The 22,076-nt window shown below is 46.9% G+C and overlaps 2 protein-coding genes across 2 annotated transcripts; one reads left to right on the forward strand and one right to left on the reverse strand.

The window, feature by feature from the left end:
* Positions 1 to 7,833: 7,833 nt before the first annotated feature.
* FRO1 (NADH-ubiquinone oxidoreductase-like protein) lies at positions 7,834 to 14,191 on the forward strand. The gene is made up of 5 exons (XM_048699715.2): positions 7,834 to 8,156; positions 8,910 to 8,998; positions 10,717 to 10,846; positions 11,884 to 11,913; positions 13,919 to 14,191. The coding sequence occupies exons 1-5, from the start codon at positions 7,836 to 7,838 to the stop codon at positions 13,979 to 13,981; spliced, it is 633 nt and encodes a 210-aa protein (XP_048555672.2). The 5' UTR covers positions 7,834 to 7,835; the 3' UTR covers positions 13,982 to 14,191.
* A 234-nt stretch (positions 14,192 to 14,425) lies between these two features.
* Positions 14,426 to 16,181, reverse strand: LOC125536486 (uncharacterized). Its single transcript, XM_048699713.2, has one exon. It carries the CDS (start codon positions 16,073 to 16,075, stop codon positions 14,657 to 14,659), a length of 1,419 nt encoding a protein of 472 aa, XP_048555670.2. The 5' UTR covers positions 16,076 to 16,181; the 3' UTR covers positions 14,426 to 14,656.
* Positions 16,182 to 22,076: the final 5,895 nt, after the last annotated feature.

Here is a 22,076-nt window from a genome sequence, read left to right on the forward strand (position 1 = left end):
TTCCTGTCTACCTTTTTTCATGTGCGGGTGCTAAATTTTTTCGGATTGGACCGAGACTTGCCATGCAGCCTTGGTTTACTACAGGTAGACCGCCTGTCAAGTTTCGTGCCATTTGGACTTCGTTTGATACTCCAACGGTTAACCGAGGGACCGAAAAGGCCTCGTGTGTGTGTTGCAGCCCAACACCCCTCCAAAGTGGCCCAAAACCCACCTAAACCCCCTCTATCATCTCGGTCGTTCGATCACGATCGCGTGGCCGCAAACCGCACCTCATTTGGAGTTTCCTAACTCCCTCTACCTCTATAAATAGACCCCTTCATTTTCGTTTTCGGATCTTTCCCCGAAACCCTAAAACTCCTCCCTCGGCGCCGCCGGACATGTCCACTCCGCCGCCGAACGCGTCCACCGCCTCCAGCCACGTCGCCCCAGCCAATAGTGCGCTGCCACGTCAGCCAGCCGCCGCCCTCGCCCAACCGTGCATCGCCAAGTGTCGCCGCCGTTCCCCTCCACCTCGCGGGCCCGCGAGCCCATCTCCGGCCCGCTCTGGGCCACGGCGGGCCCGAACCACCCAATCCGCCTAGACCTCACGCCGTCTTCGTCTCCGGTTGCCGCCGGCAAGAAGCTTGCCGGAGCGCCTCGGACCACCGCCCGCCGGACCTCCCCATCGCCTCGCACGTCATCTCCGCCGCCTGTGCACCGCGCCGCCCCGCGCGCATGGTCGCCGTCCTGCTGTGCCTTGTCGGTCGGAGCTCCTCCAAGGTCGCCGGAGCCCAACCGCCGGCAAGCTTCGCCGTCCGCGCGTCCACCGTCCCGCATCGCCGCGCCGACCACGGCTCCGGCCCGATCTGGCTGGGAGCCCATGGATCCAGCCTCCTCCGGCCCCTAGCCCCTCGCCGGCGACCTCCCTCTTAATCTCCGGCAACCGCACGGTCTTCCTCCGGCGATCCTCGTTCTCCGCGCCCAGATCTGAAAAACCAGAGGTTGACTTTCCACCCCCCTCGAAATCTGCTAAGTCCCCAGTATTTTTGGGCATTTTCATAGCATCATAACTCATCATCCATGGCTCCGTTTTGAGCGTGTAGCATATCAAAATGTTCATCTCGACGAGTACATCATTTCATCTCATTGCATCATTTTCATTTGAGCTCATCTTGGTGCCCGAAATGTTGTTGGAAGAGGGCTATGTGAGGATTGTGTCAGATCTGTTTCAGCAAATGGCATTTTGTCATTTTTGCCATGATTAATGTGTGCATGCTATGATCCTGAGCTCTACATGTGTTTTGTTATATGCCATGCCATCTTTACAGGGGTGTATGCCATGTATTTTTGTGATCTTTGTGGTGACTAGCACAAGCATGCAAAGTAGCTTACTCAATGATGCTGATTTCAGGGACTTAGAATTTCACTAAGTCCTTGCCCTGTCATTAATTTTTATGCCATATGTTCATGTTGTTTCCTAGTGATACGTGCCTCTTTTGAGGATGATCAGTAAGGATGTTTTGTTAGTATTGTGGTGCTCTATCCATCCATGTCTTTGTTTGCATTTATGGAGCACCCTAACTTGAGTCAATCGAGCTCTACTTTTGCTATAAAATGATCCTGGCAGATTATTGACATGTTCAGCGATTTTGCCGAGGATGTTGCTATTGATCCGTACATGCTATGTTATTGTTCTTACCATGTTTAGCTCCTATGCCATGTCTTTTTGCTGGGTGTATGCTTATTTTGTCATGCAATGCCTCGTAGTGAGTGCATCGAGCTCGTAAACATGCCTACTCGTTAATCTGTTTTGCATGCTCCAATTTTTCACTAAGCCTTAATCTGTTTATGTTTTTGCTATGTTCACATGCTTGCAATTGTATTTTCTGATCCCTTTTGGCTCATGGTTACTAAGGGACTTTTGTTATATGCTTAGAGTAGCTTCATGCCATGCCTTGCTTTGCCATGATATATTCCTGTAGCATATAGTTATCATGCTCTAAACATTGCTTCCTGATGATAAATTCCTGACATGCTGTTAACTTCACTAAGTCTGAAACCTGTTATCTTTTGCATTTTTGCCATGCTTGTTTGAACCTGATAATGGATGAATTAGCCGTAGCTCAGTGTTAATCTTTTGTCAAGCATCTTGAGTGTATCACTGCCATGTATTTTGTTGCCATGTTTGAGTGTCGTAGCATATTTATCTTGATGCATTTAGATGGCTACTTGCTGATTATCGCAGACCGGTGCCTTATTTGTTTTGCTTGCCATTTCCAAACCGTGCATCCGATTCCGGTGATCTTTATATCGATTTCGACCGAAATCAACTCACCTTTCCAGTGGCACTCTTGGATTTCCATGTTGAGGCCAGGTTCAATCATTCCTTTCCAAATCATGCATATGCACCACATACCGCATCCCGCATATCATACCATGTTCATGTGTTGGTTGTTTACTATGTTGTGTGCTTCTTTCCGGTGTTGCTTCTTCGGGTTGGTTCCGATAATGTCGCGTTTGTGAGGACCCGTTCGACTACGTCTGTTTGTGTTCTTCATGGACTCGTTCTCCTTCCTTGCAGGATTTCAGGCAAGATGACCATACCCTCGAAATCACTTCTATCTTTGCTTGCTAGTTGCTCGCTTTTTTGCTATGCCTATGCTGCGATACCTACCACTTGCTTATCATGCCCCACATATTGTTAAACCAAGCCTCTAACCCACCTTGTCCTAGCAAACTGTTGTTTGGCTATGTTACCGCTTTGCTCAGCCCCTCTTATAGCGTTGTTAGTTGCAGGTGAAGATTGGAGTTTGTTCCATGTTGGAACATGGATATTTTGTTTGGATATCACAATATCTCTTATTTAATTAATGCATCTATATACTTGGTAAAGGGTGGAAGGCTCGGCCTTATGACTGGTGTTTTGTTCCACTCTTGCCGCCCTAGTTTCCGACATATCGGTGTTATGTTCCCGGATTTTGCGTTCCTTACACGGTTGGGTTATAATGGGAACCCCTTGACAATTCGCTTTGAATAAAACTCCTCCAGCAAGGCCCAACATTGGTTTTACCATTCGCCACCTAGCCTTTTTCTTTCCCTTGGGTCGGCCAGCCCAAGGGTCATCTTTATAAAAACCCCCGGGCCAGTGCTTCTCTAAGTGTTGGTCCAACCCAGAGCACCGTGCGGGGCCGTCCCTTGGCAACTTGGGTTACGTTGGCTCCCATACGCTTAGCTTATCCGGTGTGCCCTGAGAACGAGGTATGTGCAGCTCCTATCAGGATTTGTCGGCACAGCGGGTGGTCTTGCTGGACTTGTTTTACCATTGTCGAGGATGTCTTATAACCGGGATGCCGAGTCTGATCGGATTGTCTTGGGAGAAGGAATATCCTTCGTTGACCGTGAGAGCTTGTGATGAGCTAAGTTGGGACACCCCTGCAGGGTTTTGAACTTTTGAAAGCCGTGCCCGCAGTTATGGGCAGATGCGAATTTGTTAATGTCCGGTTGTAGGAAACCATGAAGTTGATCTTAATTAAAATACATCAACCACGTGTGTAACCGTGATGGTCTCTTCTCGGCGGAGTCCGGGAAGTGAACACGGTGTTGGAGTTATGCTTGACGTATGTTGTTCTAGGATCACTTCTTGATCATAGTTTCTCGACCGTGCTTTTGCCTTCTCTTCTCGCTCTCATTTGCGTATGTTTAGCCACCATATATGCTAGTCGCTTGATGCAGCTCCACCTCATACCTTTTACCCTACCTATAAGATTAAATAGTCTTGATCGCGAGGGTGTGAGATTGCCGAGTCCCCGTGACTCACAGATACTTCCAAACCCAGTTTGCAGGTGCCGATGATACCGTGCAGGTGACGCAACCGAGCTCAGGAGGAGCTCGATGAAGATCATGTCCTTTGTTTTGTTTCGTTCCAGTTGATCAGTAGTGGAGCCCAGTTGGGATGATCGGGGATCTGTGTAGCATTTGGGGTAGTCTTCTTTTATTTTGGTTCCATAGTCGGACCTTGTGTGTAACTGGATGATGTAATGCTTTATTCATGTATTGTGTGAAGTGGCAATTGTAAGCCAACTATGTATCTCTTTCCCTTATGTATTACATGGGTTGTGTGAAGATTACCTCACTTGCGACATTGCTTTCAATGCGGTTATGCCTCTAAGTCGTGCTTCGACACGTGGGAGATATAGCCACATCGAGGGCGTTACACATATCTCTTATTTTAATTAATGCATCTATATACTTGGTAAAGGGTGGAAGGCTCGGTCTTATGCCTGGTGTTTTGTTCCACTCTTGCTGCCCTAGTTTCCATCATACCGGTGTTATGTTCCTTAATTTTGTGTTCCTTACGCGGTTGGGTGTTATGGGGACCCCTTGACAGTTCGCTTTGAATAAAACTCCTCCAGCAAGGCCCAACCTTGGTTTTACATTTGCCTCACCTAGCCTTTTTCCCTTGGGTTTCCGGAGCCCGAGGGTCATCTTTATTTTAACCCCCCCGGGCCAGTGCTTGTCTAAGTGTTGGTCCGAACCGAGTAGACTGCGGGGCCACCTCGGGGAAACTTGAGGTTTGGTTTTACTCGTAGGATGTCTCATCCGGTGTTGCCCTGAGAACGAGATATGTGCAGCTCCTATCACGATTGTCGGCACATCGGGCGGCTTTGCTGGTCTTGTTTTACCATTGTCGAAATGTCTTGTAACCGGGATTCCGAGTCTGATCGGGTCTTCCTGGGAGAAGGAATATCCTTCGTTGACCGTGAGAGCTTGTGATGGGCTAAGTTGGGACACCCCTGTAGGGTTTGAACTTTCGAAAGTCGTGCCCGCGGTTATGGGCAGATGGGAATTTGTTAATGTCCGGTTGTAGAGAACTTGAAACTTAACTTAATTAAAATGCATCAACCGCGTGTGTAGCCGTGATGGTCTCTTTTCGACGGAGTCCGGGAAGTGAACACGGTTCTTGTGTTATGCTTGAACGTAAGTAGTTTTAGAATCACTTCTTGATCACTTCTAGTTCACGACCGTTGCCTTGCTTCTCTTGTCGCTCTTACTTGCGTATGTTAGCCACCATATATGCTAGTGCTTGCTGCAGCTCCACCTCACTACCTTTTCCTACCCATAAGCTTAAATAGTCTTGATCTCGCGGGTGTGAGATTGCTGAGTCCTTGTGACTCACAGATACTTCCAAACAGTTGCAGGTGCCGATGATACCAGTGCAGATGATGCAACCGAGCTCAAGTGGGAGCTCATTGAAGATCTTGTTCGTTGTGTTGTTTCGTTTCCTATTGATCAGTAGTGGAGCCCAGTCGGGTCGATCGAGGATCTAGCATTTGGGGTTGTCTTTATTTATGTTGGTTTCGTAGTCGGACCTTGATTGTATTCTTCTAGCATTTTGGCACAATTATCAAAACCCTTATTTTCATGAAAGATATTAAAAAGATGAAGCATTTGAGATACCCTCAATTCCATTTTTTGTAGTTTATTTTATAAACTAAACTAGTGATAGGACAAGAAACTAAAAGATTTGATTGCAAGATCTAAAGATATACCGTCAAGCACTCACCTCCCCGGCAACGGCGCCAGAAAAGAGCATGATGTCTACTAAACAACCTTCTTTCTTGTAGACGTTGTTGGGCCTCCAAGTGCAGAGGTTTGTAGGACAGTAGCAAATTTGCCTCAAGTGGATGACCTAAGGTTTATCAATCCGTGGGAGGCGTAGGATGAAGATGGTCTCTCTCAAACAACCCTGCAACCAAATAATAAAGAGTCTCTTGTGTCCCCAACACATCCAGTACAATGGTAAATTGTATAGGTGCACTAGTTCGGCGAAGAGATGGTGATACAAATGCAATATGGATGGTAGATATAGGTTTTTGTAATCTGAAAATATAAAAACAGCAAGGTAACTAATGATAAAAGTGAGCGAAAACGGTTTTGCAATGCTAGAAAACAAGGCCTAGGGTTTATACTTTCATTAGTGCAAGTTTTCTCAACAATAATAACATAATTGGATCATATAACTATTCCTCAACATGCAACAAAGAGTCACTCCAAAGTAACTAATAGCGAAGAACAAACAAAGAGATTATTTTAGGGTACGAAACCACCTCAAAGTTATCCTTTCTGATCGATCTATTCAAGAGTCCGTAGTAAAATAACACGAAGCTATTCTTTCCATTCAATCTATCATAGAGTTCGTATTAGAATAACACCTTAAGACACAAATCAACCAAAACCCTAATGTCATCTAGATACTCCAATGTCACCTCAAGTATCCGTGGGTATGATTATACGATATGTATCACACAATCTCAGATTCATCTATTCATCCAACACAAAGAACTTCAAAGAGTGCCCCAAAGTTTCTACCGAAGAGTCAAGACGAAAACGCGTGCCAACCCCTATGCATAGATTCCCAAGGTCACGGAACCTGCAAGTTGATCACCAAAACATACATCAAGTGGATCAATAGAATACCCCATTGTCACCACGGGTATCCCACGCAAAACATACATCAAGTGTTCTCAAATCCTTAAAGACTCAATCCGATAAGATAACTTCAAAGGGAAAACTCAATCCATTACAAGAGAGTAGAGGGGGAGAAACATTATAAGATCCAACTATAATAGCAAAGCTCGCGATACATCAAGATTATGCCAAATTAAGAACACGAGATAGAGAGAGAGAGAGAGATCAAACACATAGCTACTAGTACATACCCTCAGCCCCAAGGGTGAAGTACTCCCTCCTCATCATGGAGAGCGTCGGGATGATGAAGATGGCCACCGGAGAGGGATTCCCCCATCCGACAGGGTGCCGGAACAAGTCTAGATTGGTTTTCGGTGGCTACACAAGCTTGCGGCGGCGGAACTCCCGATCTAGGTTTCCTTCTGGAAGTTTGGGTATATATATAAGAGGTGTTGGAGTCGGGAACAAGGCAGGGGGGTCCCCGAGGCGGCCATGAGGTAGGGGGGCGTGCACCCACCCTCGTGGGTGCCTCAGGATTCTTCTGGCCCATCTCCGGTACTCCGTGGGCTTCTTCTGGTCCAAGAATAATCTCCATGAAATTTCAGGTCAATTGGACTCCTTTTGGTTTTCCTTTTCCGTGTACTAAAAAACAAGGAAAAACAGAAACTGGCATTGGGCTCTAGGTTAATAGGTTAGTCCCAAAAATTATATAAAATAGCATATAAATGCATATAAAACATTCAAGGTTGATAATACAATAGCATGGAACAATAAAAAATTATAGATACATTGGAGACGCATCATTCTACTTCTCCTCGATGATGGCAGCCGGTGCGGATGTGTTGGCCGTCACCTCGTCGATGTCCTAGCAACCGACAGCACGCCGCTACACATGCGTTGTCGGCGGATGGCGTGGTCGCACACACGGGAGGCGTGGTACCGTGAGCTGGCCTGGGACGGGAGGCGCGGTACCGCGACCTGGCCTGGAGTAGCGAGTTGCTGAAGCACGCGCCAGCTTGGGACAACAACTTGCTCCATCGGGCTTGGCGAGGGAGGTGGAGCAACGAGCTACCTCACTCATATCCGGCTGACTCGGTTGGCCACCCAGCCGACTTTTATACCGGAGAACTGCTCTTTCTGATCGTCGGACATCATTGAAAGGGTGGAGAAAATGGTGGAAGGAAGAGATGGGGAGCGGCGAAGTGGGGTGATTCTTGCCCGGCATCTGGCCTCCTTATGTATTCGTAGCTCTACCTTCAAAAGTAACTATTGATTTTTTTAGGGGTATTTTTTTTGATTTTTTAGGGGTATTAACATTTTTTGATTTTTTTAGGGGATTAACATTTTTTGATGGCGTAGGCCTGTACGATAACGCTCTACAGGGCCCAATGGCCGAGCCCAGAGAGCAATGGACACCCTACTCTGGGCTCATCATAATCTCGGTGCGGCCTGATCGCACATTTGCAGGCCGTCTGCTCCGAAGCTCCTCCCCCGCATCTCTCTCCTTTCGCCCCCACCTCTCTCCGGCGCACGGCTCCGACGCGATGGCCGCCCCACTCCGGCGGGTCTTCCCCTCCCTCGGCCGGGCCCTGCTCTCGCCTACGCCGGCACGGATGCTCTCCGCGGAGGCCTCCGATGCCCTCGTGGAGATCAAGCCCGGGGAGATCGGCATGGTCTCCGGGATCCCCGAGGAGCACCTCCGCCGCAAGGTAACGTTCCCTCGACCTTCCCTGCTTCACTTTCGTTGCGATAGGTTTATATCAGGTGGATCTGTGTGGGCATCTTTCGAAATGTTCGGGCTTCAAGCATTTTAGGTTGTTATAGGCATCGAGGCGATGTGTCTATGCGTTAGTTGTGGTTGGAGTTTGGATTTGATCGAAATGCGAATTTATCGGTAGTAGGTATCTTTCAATTGGTCACAGCTGTGGTGAGGAGGAATGTGTGGGAGTTTGGGTTCCCCCTCATAGATTATACCGAATTTCCAACCCAATGATGATATGAGGCAAAGTGTGTTTGACCATCTTGGGGGATTCGGATGAGAGACTTATATCTGGGAAAATGAAAAATGGGTAGAGAGAGAGAGAGGTCAAGGGCAGCAATTCTCCTTGCGCTCTGTGACTTTGGATAAATGATCCTAGTTTGCTTTGTATTCTGCCGTAGTTTAGACCTTGGAAAAGATTTGTGCATTGTCCACAGTCGTCAGTTATATGTTTGCCTCCAAGAATATTTGAATGGGAGTTGACAGTTTTGGGTCAGAAACTGTATCTTCGGTGTTTGCGGTATGATGGGTTATATGCTAGTTATCAAACTTTCAGAAGGATAGGTCCTAAACTGTAAAGCCTAAATACCTGATTTTATTTCACGATTTCACTTTCAGAGGATTGGTGCTAAAGCCCAAGTTGTTTTTATTTCATCCTTTTTGCCCCTTCTCAAATGGTCACCTTATCCTTGTGATCAAGCAGGTTCTGATCTATTCACCAGCTAGGACTGCATCTCAGCAAGGTTCTGGCAAAGTCGGGAGGTGGAAAATCAATTTCGTGTCAACCCAAAAGTATGTTTCTTGTTGTACTTTGTTCGTTAATCTTGTTCTTTCTCACGGGTCATACATCCCAAAAGCCTGTGATGCTGTCAGAAGGGCTACCTCAAAATAAAACGAAATTAAAATAAGCCTCATGTAAATTTAACCTAGATTTAAAATTTTAAATTCAAAACCTAGCTTTCAAGCAGATCAAAACTACAAATGTGCTTCTGTCAATAACAAACTAGCACTCACATGAGGCAGTTAATAGTTCAAACTATCAGTGACCGAGGTACTAGGCTACTACTTGCCTGCTTGTGCAGCTAGACTGCAGTTCTAGCTAACTAACGAATGTTCTTATACATCATGCCTGTGCAGTTTTGCTTTGGGTTACTACTCCCTCTGTTCCTAAATATTTGTCTTTCTAGAGATTTCAACAAGTGACTACATACGGAGCAAAATGAGTGAATCTACACTCTAAAATATGTCTATATACATCCGTATGTGGTAGTTCATTTGAAATCCCTAAAAAGACAAATATTTAGGAACGGAGGGAGTATAATCTTAGCTCAGTGGTAGGTATTGGTATTTATCGAGGCACTCATATATAATACTACCACTTCTCAACCACTGAATTTGCCTTGAGTTCTGTGCACATTCTCTCATTGCTATGGCTATGAGTGTGCAGTTAGTGAATATGCCAGATCTCCAGGCCCATTCAATGGTTGAAATGGTGGGAGTCCACCTATGCAAGCACAAATCCGTATCATAGATATTATCAGAATGAGTATATCTATTGAACAATTGTTCTTTGCAATCACCTCACTTTTGGTAAGTTTGAATGAACAATCAACTTGATGAAAGATGTGATTATACCTGTGACTATACCATATCTCACTGATTACCTCCGATCCATAATAAGTGTTGGAATTTTGAACTAACGCCTAGTTCAAAACTGCGACACTTATTTTGGACCAGAGGGAGTAATGTTTATGAAGAATTGATGAGGCCCAGGGTTATTGGTTCTTATTTGTTGAACTTAAACGAGAATGACATGTGAGGAGTTCCTTCTATATTTATTATATGTATTATGGAAGTGCTCTACATGTGTAGTAGTACCATAAAATTATGTAATGGGTTTTGGTTCTACCAGGGGCACTGGATGCCATATCTGCACTCTTTTACTTGTTATGTCTCACAATTAATATTTGAAACCTCTGGTGTATTACCTTGATTGAGGATAAGAACATGAAAAGACTGCTCTGTCACTGCTGCTGCAGGTCATTTATGTTTCAGACTTTCAGTAGCCTGATTGGAATGTACTTGAAAGTTCATTTAGAATCTGCACTCAGAAACTAAGGAAATAATCTGGACACTGCTACAGTTTATTTTCTCCCTCTTTTTCTTTGTGATTGTTGCTAAGTGCTAACTGTAAACCATGGAGAATGCATCCTGTACCTATTTGTGCTGGGTGTTTAGAGGTTCCACTGATTATTATACCGTGACAGCATTAAAGCCCACAGCTGATTTTTTTTACCTCCGATTGAGCAGGTCTCTTTGTTGAGGTGTTAGCGTGTCCTTTTTTGTGTGGCTCATGTCACGGCTCATGCAGTTATTCCGTTTGGCATGTTCATCACTCGTTTCTGTGGATTAGGGTTTGGTTAGCAAACTAATACTATCAGATACTATTCCTTTTAAAATATCTTCTTTTTCTTTTGAGAAACTGGTTCTAACATTTGAATTCGTGATAGGTGGGAGAACCCATTGATGGGATGGACATCGACTGGTGATCCGTATGCTAATGTTGGTGAAGCTGGACTTACGTTTGACAGTGCCGAATCAGCGAAGGCATTTGCTGAAAAACACGGATGGGAATATGTGGTGGGTCTTTGACTCTTGTCCCCCCTCACTGGTATTCTGGTAGATAAGTTGACTTGGCAAATAAGATGTTCTATTCAGGACTGGAATTTCAGGAATATTTGGAAGATCAAACAATGATTGTTACACTTTTGAACATCTAGGATAATTCAATTCTTGATTCTTCTTCTAATTAAAATGTTCAAGCTGGGCAGGTCGTAAAGGGTTCCCATCATCCCATAGGTGCATTTCCAAACTGGGCTAGGCCTATCTGATGAAGTACATATAGAGATAGATTTTATGCTAGTCATATACTCCGTATGAAGTTTATTTTCCAGTAACTGTGAAGTCCTTGTTCTTGATAAATAGGCATTTAAGTATGTCTCAGCTGCTGCCTGTTGATGCCTCCTCGAAATTTTTACTGAATAGTTCTTATCTTGGTCATTTTGCTCAATTAATTTAGCTGAAATTCTTTTCTCCGCAAGTTACCTCTCATCTGTTCTGCATTGAAATTTATCATTTATGCCACATGCCTTAAAGGTCAGTTGTTTGATTAGATTGCTATTAAATGTTTTGATATATCGTTTATATGTCTTGGGAGATATGCTATAAATTATGTCTACTAGAAGTCAAACTTTTATATCTTCCTTATCTCTGAAACCCATTAGAGCTAGAGGTTGTCATCTATGGGCTCAGTGTATTCTTTCCAACTTTAGCGACACCGAGGGTTTTGGTGTTACTCCCTCCGTTCTAAATTACTTGTCTTGGATTTGTCTAGATACGGATGTATCTAGACTCATTTTAGTGCTAGATACATCCGTATCTAGACAAATCTAAGACAAGTAATTCGGAACGGAGGGAGTACTTTGCAAGGACATTTTTTAGCTGAAGCTGTCATAAACATTTTTCAAGTCTATTTCTGGAGTAAAATGTATGTTGAGTTGAATCTCCTTGCGCTGTTGTGTAGTATTATTTGATAACACATTCTTCTTGGAATGCGCCTTTTATATTTCTTTGAAAATGAGAATTGTATACTTACATTTATATCTATCCTTTTGCAGGTTAGGAAGCGCCATACACCTCTTCTGAAGGTCTGTATATCCTACATATCCTTTGTTTTGACTTGGTTAATGCATCTTCCTGCTTTACACAGTTCATATCTTGCATCTTAAAAAAAACTGAATACACCTTTCTGTATATCCTACATGTCTTTTAAATCTGTTTGTGTTTACATGTATCATCGCTTTCAATGTGTGCTTGCACACTTTTGAGTTGTTTTCCCAATACAACATGGACATATCGTCATAGGAAGTATTTAACATTGAGTTGTAAGCAAGAAAGCGAGTAAAATCTGCTGGTAAAGGAAAACATTGGAGATGATTTTGATGGTAAGCACTTAGTGCGCGTAACTCCGCAAGTAATGCAATCCATGTTAGATGCGATAAATTAGTATGTCAGTCCATTATACTATGGGAAATGATGTGGAGATGGAATTATGGCATATATGGAAGGTGGATGTGAGGGCGGTGTCTTGGGTATTGCCACCTACGGGGTGGAGGGCAATGGTGCCAGGGGCATCTTGGGATATTAGAGGTAAGGGAGAATGAAATGTCATGGTAATGGGTGAAGACCAACTTGGGGTCAATAAAGGACGGAAATGTGTGGACAAGGCAGGACGGGAGAATTTACGTACTCCCTGTGCACCCAAGTGTTTTTTCCTTTCTAGAAACCGCCAAAAATTCTGAGAAACAACACGCTGTTGAGACACCCCATGTAAGAGCATCTAGTGTCTCACAAAATTTGATCCAAATTTGACCAGTTACTCCAAAAACAAGAGACTAATCCACCTCTGAATAGTAGCTAGTTCAAACTGGGTTTTGAATTCGGCACATTATCAGTACACTATAAACACTGTATTTGTTCTTTTTGTGTTTTTAAACTGTTTTAGATTTGGATTTGAAAATTTACGTCTTAATAAAGTCAATGCCATGACCTGTTTTCGGAACTTTGTGCGATTTTTAAGATTCGGTTTTCTGTCCTTGAGCACCGGGAGTCTGCGAATACCCCATGACGGAGGACACTGGACTTAATGGGTAGCCCGTTGCTTCTTTGTCACAGCGCCTGACCAAATTTGTTGACCTTCACATTATTCGTGTCTCCGGCAGACGGGCACTCTGAACTGAAGGCGCTCATCTCATCCATGAAAACTAGCCAGACATTGGTTCGGGTTCTCCATTAGTTCTCAGGACTTAGAAGTCAAAGGTCGTAGAGAGAAGCCAAAACTGACATCAACTTTAGGAGTACATCGAATGTGCACTTGACCAGAGACAGAGTACTTGACCCTTATCTTTTTGTTACTAGCAACTCGATGAGGGTAAGCTAGTCAGTACTGGCTGCCATACTGTTTGAACCGATGTTCCCACTGATGCAAGGAGACTACTGTTTTGGCAGTTCTATCACCGTGTGTGCACTCGTCATATCCCCTGGCAAAGGATTTGACTTAGCTATCGCAACTAACGCAACTATATTACCAGGGATTTGAGGTTTATGATAGCAATTCTGTTATATGGTTCTCTAGAGTCAGTCACATACAAGTGAGCTACTTCAACAAAAGACATCGGATTCGTACAGAAAGATTAAGGGCCAGTTTGGAAGAAGAGTATACTTTCAGTATTTAGTTTAAATTTGAACCAAGTACCGAAGCTCGTACGGATACCTCCAGTCCAAACAGGCCCTAAAGAATATATGGGATTACAACTCTACACTAAATATTTACATGTTCTAGAATCTGCTTAATTATAGTTTGTTTACCCTGCTTTGAAATGGCAAAAATAGATCGTCTTTTCATTCATGGAACTAACATGATACTTTGGTACTCCCTTGGTCCGAAAATAGTTGTCATCAAAATGGATAAAAAGAAATGTATCTAGAACTAAAATACATCTAGATATATCCCCTTTTATTCATTTTGATTACAAGTATTTCCGGATGAAGGGTGTATAATATAATTTTGCCATCTCTTTGTATAGTTGTGTATTTACAGGATTGGATTGGTTGTTATACTTTGTAATTAACGGTTGATATTTAATCATGCAGCCCAAAACGTACGCAGAGAACTTCAAGTGGAAGGGCCCCCCGAAGACGGAGGAAGCAGCCTAAGCTGTGGATTTGTATGTTGTCTGGAGATTTTCATAAGATGTTGTTTTCCTCTGCCGCTCGTGCTGATTTCACTTTGTTCAATACCTGTCGTGCAATATGAGCTAGAACATGTCTCCATCAAACGTGTAATAAGCACGCATTGCAACTGAACCTGTCGCTCATCTCATCAAAATGTTTGTTAACTCCCTTTTTTACAGGGTAAAATGTTCATTCCCGTTCACACAGAATTTCTTGGCTACTATATTTGTCAACTTAGAATTTCTTGGCTACTATATTTGTCAACTTAGTGCACGCAAAGAAGGCCAGGCAGATCGTGACTGCGGCCAGTCTGTGGCTAGGCTTTTATACATCCTGCCCTGTCCCTACATGCGTAGGCAATCACCAGTCATTATCAAATGGAGTACAAGAAGCTCACTAGCTCAGAACACGCCAGGAGAAGTGCAATTCACCAAAGCACACGTCATATTTTTCCCTTGCATTGTCCGGTCAACATCATATGTACTTTAGAACCCGGGCATGCACCATGCAGGCTTCCCAAAAGAGGAAACAGTTCACCTAGGTTTACCAGTACCACTAAACATGCACCTTAACCTAGTGGTTTAACAGTAACAAAACATGCACCTTAATCTATGACCTGTGCACTTGGTTTCGCACGCAGCTCGGATCCTGAGTGTCTCATGCTTCGCCGCCGGCGCGGTGGCTGTCGGCGGGCGATGATGCATCGGCGGCGCGAAACCTCCAGGCGAAGAGGTAGTGCCTGTACTCGCACTGCAGCCGGCTGACGTCGCACGCTGCATGGATGGAAGCCCGCTCGCCGCCGCCGCACTCCCACTCGATCTTCGCCGTGCACGAGAACCCCCCTGGGGACTCCGGCAGCGTCGCCTGCTCGGCCACCACCAGCGCCACCTCCCCGCTGATCCTCCTCGACGCGGCCACCGCGCCGAGCCACAGGCACTCGGGCGCGCCCACCATCTCCTTGTACGCGTCGTTCACCAGCCGGACGCGGTTGCTCGAGTCCGTGACGACCGCCGGCAGCGCGTCGGTCTCCACCTCCGCCTCCACCTCCTCCGCCGTCTTCGAGGCGGCCGTGCTGCTGGCCGCGTCGACGGCGCCGTGGACGATGGATTCGACGTGGATGGTGGATCCCACGGGGCGCATCGCCCGCGGCGAGATCACCTTGGGCTCCAGCAGCTTCCGCAGCAGGTCGCGCTCCACGGGGATATCCCTCTCCTCCTCCTCCTCCTCCTCATCGCCCGCCACCATGGTCGAGAGCATCGTCAGATTCCCGCCGGTACTCGCGGTCGCCGGCGGCAGCGACGCAAACGGCATGCATGCACTGCCCGGCACGGACACATAGGCCCTCGTCGCGGTGGACACCACCGCGTCGGTGGCCGCCGCCGCCGCGCATCGGAGCGGCACCGGGTACGCCGCCCTCTTCCTCTTGGCGGCAGCGGCCGGCGCGGACACCGGCACGGCGCTCGGGCGCCCGCGCTTCCTTGCGCGGCACGGCCTGCTCTGCAGGTGGCAGAGCACGCGGTCGGCGGCGCCGTCGATCGCCTGCGCCTGCGCCGGCGACGCCGGCAGGGCGGGCTTGGGCGCGATGGGCCGGAACCGCGCGAGGATCTCGTTGGCCTTGACGGCCATGTCCACCGGCTGCACCATGGCCATTGCGTGCACGCAGGAGTCGATGTCTGCCGACGGGGGTGGACGGAGGGCACGGCGTTGGGTCCCGGTGCCGTGCCGGCTTAAGAAGGCGTGGGCGGCCAATCGGATGCGCGCAGAGGGAGGGGCACGTGGGAGGGAGGCGCGGGGTACGTGGGCGAGCGGGCGGGGACGCGGCCGACACGTAGGCGGAGGCGAGTCGCGGGGCGCGCTGCTTTGGAGGGAGGGGCTGTGGATTCCAGTGGCGTCCAGTGAGAGGGGCGTCAGGCGTGTGACGGAGTGGGGGGAGGCACCGCGCGGGCAGGCCCGTTGCATGCGCGGCGCGATCGCGTTCGCCGCACCGTGCGTGCCTCCAAGCTTCGTGTCGCCTCGTCCCCCGTGGCGCGTCCCGCCGCGGTCACTGGCTGGCTGGCTGGCTGGCTGCCGCTCCATTCATGGGGCGTGGGGTGGGGTCACGCTGGCAGATGCTGCGGCATTAGCCGCCAACCGGGTGCTGGTACTCCACCAAAAAGCCCTTCACGTTTTTTCCTTCCACGACTAGCTCGATGTTTCGTGCTAAGGAACTGCTTGCTTTCCCGTCCCCTGTATCATCCTGTTGTTCAGGTGCAATGTACTTACGTACATGCTTATGCACATATATGTTCCTTTGAGATAATAGCTTGGGAGTACTTTTTCCAATCTTTATATATAAATGCTAGGGGTATTAGGTATGGTATACGTTATATATATAATAGTAACATTGCTCACCAACAACCAACGCCAAAACCGCCTAGCGTACGCGTATCTCCACACGTGTTGGCGAGCATAAGGCATAGACTTTACATATACGTACAAATTTGTGAGAGTAATCCATGATGATCTAACCCTATCGTCCAAAGAAATCAAAGCTGGTGACGAAACACTCTCAGCACGTGGCGCACAGCAGCACCGCATTACGTACCTACGACGCTACCATGCGTACGTCCGATGGCTCGTCCGTTTCCTAGCCAAACTCAAGTCCAGATAATCTAGACAGGCCCATAGATACAGTGCAGTGCTACTCTCTGTGCTAGCATACGGTAACTGTCGGATTATTTTCAGCTGGTACCGGTAACCTTGAGTGCATGGCACGTACTCCTACATATACGGTCCGTAGTTACGTATTCCTTTGCACATGAAACCTCAGTGGCCAAAGATCTACACGTGGGACACGCATGTCCTACTGTTTGGTCCTCTCCTCCGGCCGGCCCCACTCGAGAACCGAAACTTTGGACGCTACTAGTAGGAATACTTTAATTTAACCCCCGGTTCTGCATGCATGCATGCATGCGCGGCATGTGCTGCGTGCCGTGTCGAGCGGACAGGAAGGTGGCGCGACGAGTGGCGGCGCGGCGATTGGCGGGCGCGGCGCTGCGCTGCGCAGCCCTAGCTAGCTAGCGCATGCAGGGGAGGGAGGGAGGGAGGCAGGCAGGCGCTCCCGCCCGGCGAGTGGCGAGCGTGCCTCGCGAGGCGCGGCATGCATGGTTCGGCTCGGTGGCGGTGCTGCCTGTGCGCTGCGGTGCGGTGCAGCTGGGGTCTGGTGCAGCTGCAAGTCATGACTCCACCGTTATGATGCTTGCTGCTGCGTGCAACGCATTTAATCTTTGCTCTAGCGACCTCATGTGACTGAATAATACTCCTCCGGTCCATTTTATTTATTTATTGATGAAAGAAGGACCCCCTTCTGATTTCTATTAAAGAAACTAACTGGTTCGACCACAAAGGCACTAGTAGAAAATAGGGCTTTGGTCCAGACCGGGTCAGCCCATTAGTCCCGGTTCAGTCCAGAACCGGGACCAATGTGGGCATTGGTCCCGATTCGTGAGCCCAGGGGGCCGGCCGGGCCACGTGGGCCATTGGTCCCGGTTCATCTAGACTTTTTGGTCCCGGTTGGTGGGATGAACCGGGACCAATGGGCCTCGCTCCTGGCCCACCACCATTGGTCCCGGTTGGTTGCCTGAACCGGGACCAAAGGCTCCCCTTTAGTCCCGGCTCATGTCACCAACCGGGACCAATGAGATGCCTATATATACCCCTTGCTCGCGAGCAGAGCACCCCAGTGCTCTGTTTTTCTCTGGCCGATGGGGAGAGGGCTTGGTGGTGCTCTAGCTCACCTCCTATGCACATAAGGTGTTCGATGGAATGCCCGAGCCACACTACTTAAGCTTTCTCCTCTCCAAGCTCGACCTCCAAGCTCCATTTTTCATAATATTTGTCTAGGTTTAGCGGTCCGTCACGCCCCGTCCCCGTCTTCATCGCCGTCGATCACCCGCGCCGAGCTCATCACCGGCACCACCGTAGTGATCCTCTTGTTCTTATCTTCTTTCTGAAAGGAAAAATATTCTTACCTGTATGTTTACATAGATACCTGTATTATTTTCTTACTTTTATTATTGCATCTTATATAGTGCGATGGTTTTGGTATCCGCCCCCGTCGGCCCTCGTCCTGTCTATGATTCGGATGTGGTATATATATTATCTTTATAACTATTGGTTCATTTATTATTTATGAAAATTATGCCGACCAACGTGACATAGATTTTATTTATGTAGGATGTATATGAATCGGAAATGCCAACCGACCCTATTGTCGAGAGGTTAAATTTAGTTGAAGAAGAAAACAATTTGTTGAAGGAAAAAATAAAAAAAATTGAGGAGGAGAAGATGATATTGGAGTTGCATGTTGCGGATGTCGTCGATGATCACAAGATCAAGATGGATGCAATGCGCTTGAAGATTAGAAAGATTAGAAAATATGCCATTCATACCGAGGCTTGGTATCATTATGCCGTTGGATCAATTGTTACCTTGGTTGCGATTATGATCGTATTTGTTTTCGCATTGAAATGTTTTACATAGTTTCAATGTATGGTTTAATTAATTAGATGCTCTGGAGAGCTATATGTTGTTAGATGAGAACTATGTATGCACTTTGGTTTTAATGTGATGATGAACTTCTATTAATTTGGACACTTAATTATATATAATGCACGCAGATGAACCGGCAATGGATGTACGGTGACAGACACACCCGCGAGTACATTAAGGGCGTGCATGAGTTTCTCGATGCGGCTGAGGCAAACAAGCAGAATGGTTTTATGTGTTGTCCATGCACTGAATGTGGGAATACGAGGTCTTACTCTAACCGGAAAATCCTTCACTCCCACCTGCTTTACAAGGGTTTCATGTCACACTATAATGTTTGGACGAGGCACGGAGAAATAGGGGTTATGATGGAAGACGGCGAAGAAGAAGAGTACGATGACAACTATGTGCCCCCTGAATACGGTGATGCTGCAACGGGGGGAGCTGGTGAAGATCAAGAGGAACCAGACGATGTGCCCAATGATGCTGCAACGGGTGAAGCTACTGAAGATCAAGAGGAACCATACGATGTGCCCGATGATGATGATCTCCACCGGGTCATTGTCGATGCAAGGACGCAATGCGAAAGTCAAAAGGAGAAGCTGAAGTTCGATCGCATGTTAGAGGATCACAAAAAAGGGTTATACCCCAATTGCGAAGATGGCAACACAAAGCTCGGTACCGTACTGGAATTGCTGCAGTGAAAGGCAGAGAATGCTGTGGCTGACAAAGGATTTGAGAAGCTACTGAAAATATTGAAGAAGAAGCTTCCAAAGGATAACGAATTGCCTGACAGTACATACGCAGCAAAGAATGTCGTATGCCCTCTAGGATTGGAGGTGGAGAAGATACATGCATGCCCTAATGACTGCATCCTCTACCGCGGTGCATACAAGGATCTGAACGCATGCCCGGTATACGGTGCATTGCGGTATAAGATCAGACGAGACGACCCTGGTGATCTTGAGGCGAGCCCCCCAGGAAGAGGGTTCCTGCGAAGGTGATGTGGTATGCTCCTATAATACCACGGTTGAAACGTCTGTTCAGAAACGAAGAGCATGCCAAGTTGATGTGATGGCACAGTGAGAACCGAAAGAAAGATGGGAAGTTGAGAGCACCCGCTGACGGGTCGCAGTGGAGAAAAATCGAGAGAAAGTACTGGGATGAGTTTGCAAAGGACCCAAGGAATGTATGATTTGCTTTAAGCGCGGATGACATTAATCCTTTTGAGGAGCAGAGCAGCAATCACAGCACCTGGCCCGTGACTCTATGTATGTATAACCTTCCTCCTTGGATGTGCATGAAGCGGAAGTTCATTATGATGCCAGTTCTCATTCAAGGCCCTAAGCAACCTGGCAACGAAATTGATGTGTACCTAAGGCCATTAGTTGAAGAACTTTTACAGCTGTGGAATGGAAACAGTGTACGTACGTGGGATGAGCACAGACAGGAGGAATTTAACCTTAAGGCGTTGCTGTTCATGACCATAAACGATTGGCCCGCTCTCAGTAACCTTTCAGGACAGACAAACAAAGGATACCACGCATGCACGCACTGTTTAGATGACACTGAAAGTATATACCTAGACAAATGCAGGAAGAATGTGTACCTGGGCCATCGTCGATTTCTTCCGACCAACCATCAATGTCGAAAGAAAGGCAAGCATTTCAAAGGCGAGGCAGATCACCGGAACAAGCCCGCCATGCGCACCGGTGATCACGTGCTTGCTATGGTCAATGATTTACACTACGTAATCTTTGGAAAGGGTCCCGGTGGACTAGCTGTTCCGAATGACGATGAGGGACACGCACCCATGTGGAAGAAGAAATCTATATTTTGGGACCTACCCTACTGGAAAGACCTAGAGGTCCGCTCCTCAATCGACGTGATGCACGTGACGAAGAACCTTTGCGTGAACCTGCTAGGCTTCTTGGGCGTGTATGGGAGGACAAAAGATACACCTCAGGCACGGGAGGACCTGCAACGTTTGCACGAAAAAGACGGCATGCCTCCAAAGCAGTATAAAGGTCCTGCCAGCTACGCTCTTACGAAAGAAGAGAAAGAAATCTTCTTTGAATGCCTGCTCAGTATGAAGGTCACGACTGGCTTCTCGTCGAATATAAAGGGAATAATAAATATGTCAGAGAAAAAGTTTCAGAACCTAAAGTCTCATGACTGCCACGTGATTATGACGCAACTGCTTCCGGTTGCATTGAGGGGGCTTCTACCGGAAAACGCCCGATTAGCCATTGTGAAGCTATGTGCTTTCCTCAATGCAATCTCTCAGAAGGTGATCGATCCAAAAATCGTACCAAGGCTAAGGAGTGATGTGGCGCAATGTCTTGTCAGTTTCGAGCTGGTGTTCCCACCATCCTTCTTCAATATCATGACGCACGTCCTAGTTCATCTAGTCAACGAGATTGTCATCCTGGGCCCGTATTTCTACACAATATGTTCCCCTTTGAGAGGTTCATGGGAGTCCTAAAGAAATATGTCCGTAACCGCGCTAGGCCAGAAGGAAGAATCTCCATGGGCCATCAAACAGAGGATGTTATCGGATTTTGTGTTGACTTCATTCCTGGCCTTAAGAAGATAGGTCTCCCTAAATCGCGGTATGAGGGGAGACTGACTGGAAAAGGCACTCTTGGAAGAGACTCAATAATATGCAGGGACGGATATTCTTGGTCTCAAGCACACTACACAGTTCTACAGAACTCTACCTTGGTGACCCCGTATGTCGATGAACACAAGAACAGTCTGCGCTCCAAACACCCGGAGCAGTGCGACGACTGGATTACATGTGAACACATCAGGACTTTCAGCAGTTGGTTGGAAACACGTCTCAGAGGTGACAACACTGTTTGTGATGAGTTGTACTTGTTGTCCAGGGGACCATCTTTGACTGTATTGACTTACAAAGGATACGAGATAAATGGGAATACATTTTACACGATCGCCCAAGATCAAAAGAGCACCAACCAAAACAGAGAGCGGAAAGGACACATATTATGGTTACATAGTGGACATATGGGAACTTGACTACGGACCTGATTTTAAGGTCCCTTTGTTTAAGTGCAAATGGGTAAATCTGTTAGGCGGCGGGGTACAGGTAGACCCACAGTACGGAATGACAACAGTGGATCTGAAAAATCTTGGGTACACTGACGAACCGTTCGTCCTAGCCAATGATGTGGCACAGGTTATCTATGTGAAGGACATGTCTACCAAACCGACAAAAATAAAAGATAAGGAAGCGAATACATCATACGATGAGCCAAAGCGCCACATAGTTCTTTCAGGAAAAAGGGACATCCTGGGAGTGGACGGCAAGACAGACATGTCTGAAGATTATGAAAAGTTTCATGAAATTCCTCCCTTCAATGTCAAGGCTGACCCAAGCATCCTGATAAACAATGAAGACTATCCATGGTTACGGTGCAATAAGCAAATGACACAAGCGAAGAAAAAGTGAAGACTTTCTTCCGCAACTATTATGATGATACCATGCCAACTTTGTAACACACGAACATGCTACCATTGTCCGTTTTGT

This window comes from Triticum urartu, chromosome 2A, assembly GCF_056163025.1.
Source record: "Triticum urartu cultivar PI428250 chromosome 2A, HENAU_Tu73, whole genome shotgun sequence".
NCBI lineage: Eukaryota > Viridiplantae > Streptophyta > Magnoliopsida > Poales > Poaceae > Triticum > Triticum urartu.